The 11,308-nt window shown below is 36.9% G+C and overlaps 1 protein-coding gene across 6 annotated transcripts in view; it reads left to right on the forward strand.

The window, feature by feature from the left end:
- Positions 1–9,860, forward strand: part of DCDC2 (doublecortin domain containing 2) — a 228,049-nt gene extending 218,189 nt beyond the window's left edge. For all 6 annotated transcript variants that reach the window (XM_075585596.1, XM_075585595.1, XM_075585590.1 and 3 more), the window contains one exon: positions 8,217–9,860. In XM_075585596.1, coding sequence (XP_075441711.1) covers positions 8,217–8,315 — 99 coding nt within the window. In that variant the 3' untranslated portion in view covers positions 8,316–9,860. The remainder of the gene's footprint in view (positions 1–8,216) is intronic.
- Positions 9,861–11,308: the final 1,448 nt, after the last annotated feature.

Here is an 11,308-nt window from a genome sequence, read left to right on the forward strand (position 1 = left end):
GGGCACTAGTTTATTAAAAATAAAAAACGCTGCACCCGGCGCCGAGCCTCCCTGTGGCAGCGCCGAAAGTAGGTTGCGTTAGCTTCCGGCGCGAGAGGGAGGCCCGGCGCGCACTGGAGAACTACCCATCTTCTCGGCAGTATCAAAGTTGCATCCTATCTGATGTGCCGACATTATCCACACCCACTGCTGTTTTATATCTGCCAGTCTAAGTAGGCTCTCTATATGAGCCAAGACTCTGAAGATTCGTTTTGTCACTTTGCATATACAGAAGTTCACTATATTATTTCTCTCTTTATTTGGGGTGAAATCCTGATGACATGCTCCCTCCTAATCCTGGAAGTGCTGTCTATTAGTGGAGATTATGTACAATTTCTCCTTGGAGGTTGAGATTTCGTTTTTCACTTCATTTCACTTTCTATATTAATATAATTTATCACTAGTTCACTATATATTAATATATAATTTTTCCATCACTTTATTGTGTTTAAGCGGCTGTTTAGATCACATTGGGGATAATTATGCCCCTTTACAAAGCATTAATAAGACCTCACCTTGAATATGGAGTACAATTTTGGGCACCAATCCTACGAAAAGACATTATGGAACTAGAGAGAGGGCAGAGAAGAGCCACCAAATTAATAAAGGGGATGGGCAATCTAATTTATGAGCAGAGGCTAGCTAAATTAGATTTATTTACATTAGAAAAGAGGCGCCTAAGAGCGGATATGATAACTATGTACAAATATATTCGAGGACAATACAAGGAGCTTTCAAAATAACTATTCATCCCACGGGCAGTACAAAGAACTCGGGGCCAAACCTAAAGGTTGGAGGAAAGGAGATTTCACCAGCAACAAAGGAAAGGGTTCTTAACAGTAAGGGCAGTTAAAATGTGGAATTCATTACCCATTGAGACTGTGATGGCAGATACAATAGATTTGTTCAAAAAAAGATTGGACATCTTTTTAGATAGGAAAGGTGTACAGGGATATACCAAATAAGTATACATGGGAAGGATGTTAATCCAGGGATTAATCCGATTGCCAATTCTTGGAGTCAGGAAGGAATTTATTTCCCCTTACGAGATATCATTGGATGATATGACTCTGGGTTTTTTTGTTTGCCTTCCTCTGGATCAATAAATAAGTATAGATATAGGATAAAGTATCTGTTGTCTAAATTTAGCATAGGTTGAACTTGATGGACGTACGTCTTTTTTCAACCTCATCTACTATGTAACTATGTAACATTAGTGAGAGGTTTCATATTCCTAGGGACACCTTTCTATTTTTATTTAGATTATTATTTATCTTCACAGTATTCTTATTGGTATCTTGCATTTTTAAACATTCAGTATCTATATTTGTGATTTTTTTCAATATACTGTATAAGGCATTTATGGTTACCATAAGTAAAACAATGTGTTTACATTTATTATTTGTTATGATCCATTTGTAGAAGTATGATAATTGTGCCCACTTTTGGGGTATTATTTTTTACTATTGGTGGGGGCCAGCTTGTTGATGGAGGAAATGGATGTCCAAAAGACAGATACTGTAGCGTTGCCCATTGCAGCGCATATCATGATGCCATCATCTGATTGGTACCGTGATCAAATAGCATCCCTCGCCAGAAGCAGTGGGAAATACCCGCTCCCATGCTATTCATACTGCCTATACTCTGTTTGTCCTGCTTTTCAGTCCTTGTATTCCTACCTGGGTTTATATGCACTCCTGTTTCTCTATTTTATTGTTATGATTATTAGCATTTACTTCCTTTCTTTTGCCTTTGACTTGTTTAGACTGATCTTAATGGGCATTGTTTTAGTATTTCTTGAACACCACATCCATTTGGTCCATTACAAATTTGTTGTGATACATTTGCTTTTTGATATTGGTGAGTGCTGGGGTCTTTATAATTTTTTCATAAACATGCCGAAGCATGGCGATGTCCTCCATCAGACACAGAACACTGTGTTCATGGATGGATAATACTTTTTTTTTAAAGCAAATCTATTGTAAATCAAACTTCGTTACCACTATGCCTAATATGTTGCAATCTTTTACAGAATATTTTTTTACATAGCTAGGAAGCACTAAGTCTCTGGAGCGGAACTGTGCTCATTTAATCTCCGGGGACGCCTTGGTTCTCGAGATACTTACTGAGTAGCATCCCCTCCAGGGGCAACCAAATTGCATTTAAATCTCCCACATTACGTGGGCAAACAGGAAGCCACGAGTAGCCGGTGCCACCTTCTGGGGTAAGTATCTCGGAAACCAGGGGTTACCAAGAGCTGAAATTAACACGGGTTGAGCACGGGAGAGCCCTGCTTCCCTATCTATGTAAAAAAAAAAGGGGGGGGGGAAAGGTGGGACTGCTGCTTTAAGCAACATTTTACCAAGACTCAAGATGTTTATTATAAATTCATTTTTAAGATTAGTTTATTGAAAACTTAAGGCACTACAAAATGAACACTAGAAACTTCCATTTCAGCCTTCTGTATTTTATTAGACACCGAAGAATTGAGTTTGAAATAATATGCTGGATAATAATATATAATAAAAATGCACTTAGCAGAAAACAAAATACATGGAGATATAATAAAATTGTATTTAAATGTTATTCAAAAGTCCTGTGAGGTGATGGTAATTCAAAAAGTTATTTCCGAGCTCCTTGTAGTTGCAGACACTGTAGCTGAAAAATAGTAGAGTGCACAAAGACACTTCCAATGATGATATTCTGCATTATTAAAGGAAATAAAAACAAAATAATATCTACTTACAAGTGTATTGAAAAATCTGAGCTCATCAAACTGTGGTCCCTCCACTTATGGTGTTCGGGTTAAGCTTTGTTGGTGGCTGTGCCCCTTTTTCTCTACTCCTCAGTGCTCCTCTGTTTCAGGACTGGTGCAGGTTAACTTCGGCATCCGAGTTTGGGGTCATGTTCCAGATGATGTCACACCTAATGCCAGGAGATAAAGCACACTGCAGATTTACTGCCACTCTATACGTTTTGCAAGCTCTATGCTTGCTTCCTCAGGGTAAATGGCATACCTACTGTACAGTATGCTTTTTCACAGAGTCCTTTTAAAGTTGCATTGCAGAATAAATACCCCCACCACTTTGATTGCATATATAAGTCTTTATTTACAATTTAGTTCATTTAGTGAATATAATCGGAAGCAATTGGTTACACAGTATAAGGTTTAGTCTATTTGTATTGATTATTTGCACTCCTTTCAAGTACATTCTTTCTGGTAGGTATTTATTCTGTAAGTGCCATTGGGCACATGAAGGTTTTATACAGCTTTAAACGGGCTCAATTAGAGTGCATAGGTTGGCCATTCACCTATGAGGAAATAAGCATAAAGCTTGCGAAACATGTAAAGTGGCAGTGATGCTGTAGTATGTTTTGTCTCCTGCCGCTAGGTGTGACCCTTGCCCGAAACCTGGACTGCGATGCAGAGGTAAGCGTGCACCAGTCCTTGAAACACTGACAAGCGCTGAGAAGGATGAGAACCGCTACCAACGAGACTCGACCTGGACACCATAAGTGGATGGACCAAATTGATGAGCTCAGATCTATCAGTACACTTGTGAGTGGATATTATTCTGCTTTTTTATTTTCTTTAGTAAAAGGTATAGCAGCATTGGAGGTGTCTCAGTTTATGCTTTTTATTTCTCAGTTTAAATAGTGTGCTGTCCCAAAAATATCTACCATCATATTTTCATAACTAGAAAATGCAGTTACACCGGTTGTTGGGACTATCATGATATGGTTTTGAAAGAGTCAATACATGCTTTTTTTTGCCTTCAATGATTGCTTTTATACAACAATCAGTGATACTTGTCCTAAAGAAAATAATGGAATGGAATTATGAATGTACAGTATAGCTGTGAGTAGTGATTATGTGCACTAATGGAATACAACATTTTTTACATTATTCTATATAGTGCCATGTAATAGCACCGTAAGGTGCCTTTGTAGCCTAGTTACTGGTCATATGGCTTAGCACTGCTTAGTAAACACAGGCCTCCCCCTCCTTCCCTCCCTCCTTCCCCTTCCCTTCCCTTCCGCCTTCCCTCCCTCCTTCCCCTTCCCTTCCTCCTTCCCCTTCCTCTTCCCTCCTTATCCCTCCTTCCCCCTCCCTCCCTCCCTTCCTTCTTCCTCCTTCCCCTCCTTTCCCTCCCTCCCCCTTCTCTCCCCCTTTCTCGCCCCCGTCCTTCCTTCCCTCCCGCCTTCCCTTTCTTCTCCTTCCTTTCCTCCTCCCCCTTCCCTCTCCTTCCCTCCACCCCCTTACCTTCTTCCCTCCTCTCTCCCTCCTTTCCTACCTGCCTCCTTCCCTCCCTCCCATTTCTCTTTCCCTCCCCTTTATCTTTTCCTCCCCTTTCTCTTTCCCTCCCTCTTTTCCTCTCACTCCCTTTTTCTTTTCCTCTCCTTCCGTTATTAGCTTCTGTAAGCAAAATTGAAATGTATATTGACTTAAAACATGTTGAATCGGTCGAAAACTCTGAGCTACAGCCTTTTTTCACGAATAAAAAAGAGCCAATTTGGGACTAGGGAGAAAGCTTCACACATCTTTATATATCTAGTATGCTGCACATTTGTAGCTCTACATGCACTTAAAAATGGTGTCCAACAGGAGGATGCAAGTAGATAGGATACATGATAAGCGAGTAGTGATTCACAGATAATTTAGGGATATGGATTTGGATTAATAGAACCACAAGAAACTGGTGAGCAAGAAGAAAAAGTTTAACACATGACATAAAGCATACTGTATGTACAAAGGATGAATATTTGTGGGCAGATGACCATGATTATTGTAGATAAGAAGTACAAGCCATTGTCACACACAGATGGGTTTAGTAAGTATGTAGTAGCATACCAGTACGCAGCAACAGTTTAAAAAAAAAAAATTGGGGTAAATGTTGCATAATTAGGCATTCCATGGCCAAAACCAACAATTTTAGGATCCAACTTCATAGTCTCAATTTTTCCAGAGTCTCTGGGACAAATGTAGTCTGACAAAAATACATGATATTATGATTAACAATGTATTTTTAATTAAGAATGTATCAAAAGTAAGCCTTCAATATCTATACAGTATATATACACTGTGTGTATGTATGTATATATATATATATATATATATATATATATACTGTGTGTATGTGTGTGTGTATGTATATATATATATATATATATATATATATACTGTGTGTATGTGTGTGTGTATATATATATATATATATATATATATTTACAGTTCCCTGCTAATATCTGGCAATGCATTAATTAAAAACAGTAGTATTACCACATGTCAGGAAGAGCAGGAACTAGTTAATTCTGAGAGAGACATCATATTGGCATGTGATCTAACGGATAGATGAAAACAAGATTTACTATTTTCCTGGAGTAATAATGTGTTTCCATGTATAATAAGGCCATTGTATGGATGAAACTCTACATTACCGTTATAATTAGGCAAGGCTTGCTTTGTGAGTGTATAATTCTGTAGATGAATGATAAAAGTAGTGACATTAAATGAGTACAATCACTGTACTATTTGTAAACAGTAAAGTAGCAATGAAATTAATGCTTTTAACAACAAGATGATTTTAAATAAAATAAAGATCTAATTATTATGAAATTAGTGGGGAAAATGCACGGGAACATGAGAGCAATTAATCAAAGAAAGGGTACAGTACAGGAACAGGGAACGGGACTGGAGGATAATTCATCATGCACTTGTCAAAATAAATGTGACATCAGCCTTGTAAAAAATCTAAATATAACTAGTAATATTTATTTCATGTATTCATCTGGATTTAGAAAAGGTTGTCAACATTGCTAAAGCATTGATGATGGATCAATATTAACTCTTTTCTATAAATTGTTAAGAGAAAGATGTGCAGTAGATTTGTTTAAAAAAAATATATTGGTTCCAGGGACTAATCTGATTGCCAATTCTTGGAGTCAGGAAGGAATTTATTTTTCCCCTTATGAGATCATTGGATGATACTGTATGTCACTTGGGTTTTTTGTTTGCCTTCCTTTGGATCAATATACTTTAAGTACGGATATAGGATAAAGTATCTGTCGTCTAAATTTAGCATAGGTTGAACTTGATGAACGTATGTCTTTTTTCAACAATGTAATTTAAAAGTTGTTATAGCTATATTGGTCCTGGAGAAATGTAAATATGTTGTGCATTGAATTAGTTTTGAGTACACCAAAATGAGAGTTTTTCATAGGTGAAAGTAAAGTGTACAGAGCATATAATGCAAACACATTTCTTCTTAATGTGAAAAACTAAAAACAGTGATTTTAACGTGTATTAAAAGTGTGTGTTTTTTTTAAAGATTTATCTATTATCTTAATGGGGTTTAATATAAACACTTTTGATGTGCAGTGTAGTGGTGGGAATGGCGAATCACTGAGAGATACAGTATTATGGGGCAGATTCTATATGTGCCGAAGCAGCTGATTGGGCAATTTTCGGATGAAATGTTACAATGACTTCAATGTGCTTCAGCACATATAGAATCAGCCCGAGTCCCCTTCGTAAGAAATTTGATAAGCTAAATAAGTATTTAGGAAGTACAGTATGTACCAAACAAATTGTATCATGAGATGCAACTTGTCACTAACTTACTATTCTGCTATTTAGTATCTGTGGGAAATGTAGAATACAAAATTAAAGTCTTTGCTGTCCAAGTTGTGTAAGGTAAAAAAACAATTTATATAAAATCCATGTTACTTGTTATATTTTAATCTCTTAGGGCAGGAACTCCTTTTGCTCAATGTTTACTTATGTACTGTGGACTTATCCATGATTGTTTTCTTCTTATTTTTACTGTATTGTAGAATATTTTTGTAAAGTGCTGCTTACATTGACTGGTGCTATACAAATACAATACAATATACAGGGTTGATAGGAACAAAATGCTAATTTGCATGGTATTACTCAGAATACGTATGTGCAGTTTTAATCACTGATGGATATTGGAGTGAAATGGATTTTGGGGACATGTGGATGACATACTGTACAGTAACCTATACTGCATGTGGGGAGACAAGAATATCTGGGAAATATGCAAATAATACACTTAATACATTTTTACATTTTTTGTTGCATATTTCCTAGGTATTATTTGTCTCAACATGCCATGTCTCTGTGAGTTTAATGAATAGGCCCCATTGTCCTAAATTGCACACGTTTGATGGGGGAAAAGTGCACGCTGATTAAATTCTATTTAATGTGATCTGTATGTATAATTCTTAATGAATTTGGGTGATTTTACATGGCAAACCGTGTACATTTTCAGTACAAGAGGCAAAATCAAAGTACTGTATATTGACTTCATTCAATGTTTTAAGGACAATATGTGCTATCACATTATTGTACTAAATAGACATGCATAGTTTTACATTTATTTCCACATTTCTTTCAAAGTTCTTCTTCTGTCGTTCATATTTCACTGCTCTTGTTATTTTTAGCATTCATTTTAGAATCCTCTTTGCAGCTAGAAGCTTCTAACACTATTATACCATATATACTTACATGTAATCCTATCAATTTACATTTGTTTCTCCCTGTCACAGACCCAGATGCTGAAAAATCTGTTGAATCATGGCAAATAATATTGTGTTTCCTAAAACATTAACAGACTATATTTCCACTGAGTTTAACGCATAGCCACAAACCTAAATATATGTAAAAACAATGAGGGGGGAGAGAAGGTTCTATTTTTCTAGCGTATCAAGTGACTATAATATACCTCCCCAAACACTCCTTTTATACAACACGTGGAGAGATACCTGAGCAAAAATCTGAACACAGAGATACTTGGGAAATATTCTAATTTATGTATGCAAAGTATATTTCAAATGATTTATATCATCGTATTTCCCTCTCCTCTCCAGCAAAATCCATACTGTATTTCAGGGTCTGGATTGGGGTAATGCCACCTTTGGGTATGACCTAAATAACCTAACATTCATTCCCAGTCATTTTTAGCTGTCTATGTTTAATTTCATATATCTCATCATACTTTTGATGGCGTGTGAGATAAATATTCCCACAAACTATTTAGCCCTGGTACACCTGTGTGCTTGTTTGTAATGCATCTGTTTTTCAGTATTTTGTTATACAGCAATGAATTTTATATCACAATATCATGTTCACTGTACTTTGTGTATTGTTCCAGGCTGAAGACTCACTCCCAAGACCAACATCATCAAGGCTCCTGGAAAAAATGTCCACCCCCACTGAAAGTGAGAAAAAAGAATATGTTGCTGTAGCTTAGGAAACTGCAAGAGGAGGGACCTGTCGAAATGCTACCTTACTTGATACTTGAATTTGTATGTATTTGTTTTGGTTATTGTATCTTGATGGATTATCATAATGCTAGGAATTGCATATGGTTCAATTATATATATATATATATATATATATATATATATATATATATATATATTACCATTTACATGTTCTGATGGAAGAGTGCACTGTTTCTACAAAGTAGCTTATTCTTATCTAAAATAGAAAAATTTCAAAGGTAAGAATGTTGTTTTGAATTATATTTATTAAGGTGCTTTTTATATTGGCAGATGTTTTGTAATGGTATAGTGGAAACATATTTTTCTAAGCCATATCGCAAAACCAATGAAGAATGGAAACATTGCACTATTCCCGGCCATCCTACCTTTTTTTGCTAAAATTGAAGAGAATGCATTTTCCTACTTGTCTTTTTACATAGCAATTGCATTGTACTTGAATGATAATGTTACAGACAACACAAAAGATTTAGAAAACAAAAATCTCTCATTTGTGATTTGTATGACAATGATAATATTGGCAGTTTAATATTTCATATAATCTAGACATAGTCCTAAAAAGAGAAGGTACAATAATAGTAAAACAGCTCAATCAGTACTTGGAAAGCCTGTGACAGATTTCTACTGTACAGTACAATATGTAATACCTGGTGACCCATGTTGACACTCACGCAGAACCTAAAGCTTTTATGGGGTTTCGAGAGCATTTACAGCCACACAGTAGAATGGTCACTATTGATTAATGGCTACAGCCATATAGTAATAACTTACTTTGTTCTGTTCAGCATGTTTACCACAATCACCATGCTTAACAATGCATCATAATAAACCATTTGTAATACCATACACATTAAATACTAATATTTCCCCTACATGATGTGACTGAGAGAGACAAATACTAAAGAGCCAATTGGCAAGAGTTTGGAGGTAATGAATCTAAAATGATTCTACTGTATAAAAAAAGATGAAGTTTTCTTGTAACTTTTTCTTTAGGATCAGTACCATTACTTAGAGTTCCATGTTGCAATACCCGGGTGATAAACTGTAGTGAGCGTACTACAGTAGGTAGATCCATCTGAGTAGATGTTATCTTACCAATTTTGTTAATAGCTGAGAATTCAAGTGATTATGAATACAGTAGGCATGCGCAATTTGCAGATTATCCCTCTCGTTGCAAATATATTTTTACTAGGCATTACTGATGTAGTTGAAACTGAATTTAAAGCACACAATGAGAAACGGGTATAAAACAGAACAGTCATATGTTATTGAATGTATTACATTCCTCATTATTATCTACGCTGCATTTATAGGGAATGCTGAATTGTTGTATTCAGAAACTCAAATTAGTTCTCATACTACCAGGTCACTTACTGTTATTTTTAAAACAAGAATTTAATAAAGAGGCTACAAAAGCACAAACAAATATATACATCATAATATCAGCAGAATGCCTTTGTTAAAATAAAAATAAAACATATTTATTTGTTATAAATAAACTGCTATTTGCTTTATTCCAGTGTGATGTGCATTATTTCACTAAATGTAATAAGTATGTATAAAGTACTGATCTACAGGAAGCACTACCTCCTATGGACACACTGCGTCCTAGAAAAAAACTTCCACAGAATCTTTATCGCGGTAAACCCCCATGTTTTCTTTCCTGGAAAATACAAACATCACCAATATGTGTATAGCTGTTTTACAGAGGCCCGGCAGCCGGATGCGGTAGTTGGGTCGCCTCTCCACTGTTAATTACTTGTTGTTAATTACGTCTTGTTACTGAATTACTGAGTACATACAAAGTCAGTCACTAAATGCTACTAAGGCCGAGCTTATAGTGTCGGAGTTGCTGCGTGCGTGCGTGTCCAGTACACTTCAGTAATTGGCTATAGCAGTTAGCCAAGTGCCTGCAGGCGAAGAGGCGCGTTGACGCGGTAGCGTTTTGAGGAGACAATACATTTTGTCTTCTCAGGCGGCTGCTGCGTGACGTTAGTGTCACATGAGCTGGTTCAGCCAATGAGGGCGAACCAACTTCGTGACGCCTCGCCACACCCCCACCATGCCCCCTCATTGCTGCCAACACTATGAAAAGGGATCTCTTGTGCTGCAGCCGTGCTGTATGAATCCTACTGGACCGCATCAGTCTGTAAGAGACAAGCAGTGAGTAGATAAGACGCACAGAGATAGGGATTGATTCTAAAAGGCGATCACGCGACACTTATTTTATTTTAATAACATATTGATAAAGCAGGTGGTCTCTGGAGCTGAACTGCATTAATTTCAGTCCCGGGGATCTCCTGCTTCCCAGGTTACAGGCCCCGGTATGGGGTGCCGGTCTATCCTGTGCGTTTTAAGGTCCCAGTCACATGGGCCGTGACACGGGAGAAGTAAACATGGAAGGGAATACCGGCACCCCATACAACCAATAAATATATTTTTATTATTAAATAGTGGCGTCACTAGCATGGCAGTGGACTGGTGTGTGTGGACTGGACAGTGGTGTACTGTGTAATGGACAATAACAAACGAGATAACTAATAATTTAATAGTAAACTGAGGTTTTATAACAGTATATTATTACTGTATAATAAGTCAGAAAAAATCTCCTGTTGTCCTATCTCATTCAGAGATTCAGTCTCTATAAATTAAGTGCGTATCTATCCTATCTACCTAATCTGGGCAGGCAGCAGGTGGCGCAGCCACAGGTTTCGCTGGCTCAGCAGGCTCATCTGTGACCTCTGTGTGGTAGAGGGTCACCGTGGGCTCTTCATCCTGGGGCTCTGCAGCCACGGGCGCAGCCCGTCTTTCCAATCATATACACTCTGTATGATGCTCCTGAAAAAGATATACATTAGGATAGATTTTCGTACAATAAAAACATATATATATGTATGTATGTGTATATATGCGAAAAAACTAAAAGAAAACAGGCGCACTCCTAGTGTATTAAAGTTTCAAC

Source organism: Ascaphus truei, chromosome 2 (assembly GCF_040206685.1).
Source record: "Ascaphus truei isolate aAscTru1 chromosome 2, aAscTru1.hap1, whole genome shotgun sequence".
Lineage (NCBI taxonomy): Eukaryota > Metazoa > Chordata > Amphibia > Anura > Ascaphidae > Ascaphus > Ascaphus truei.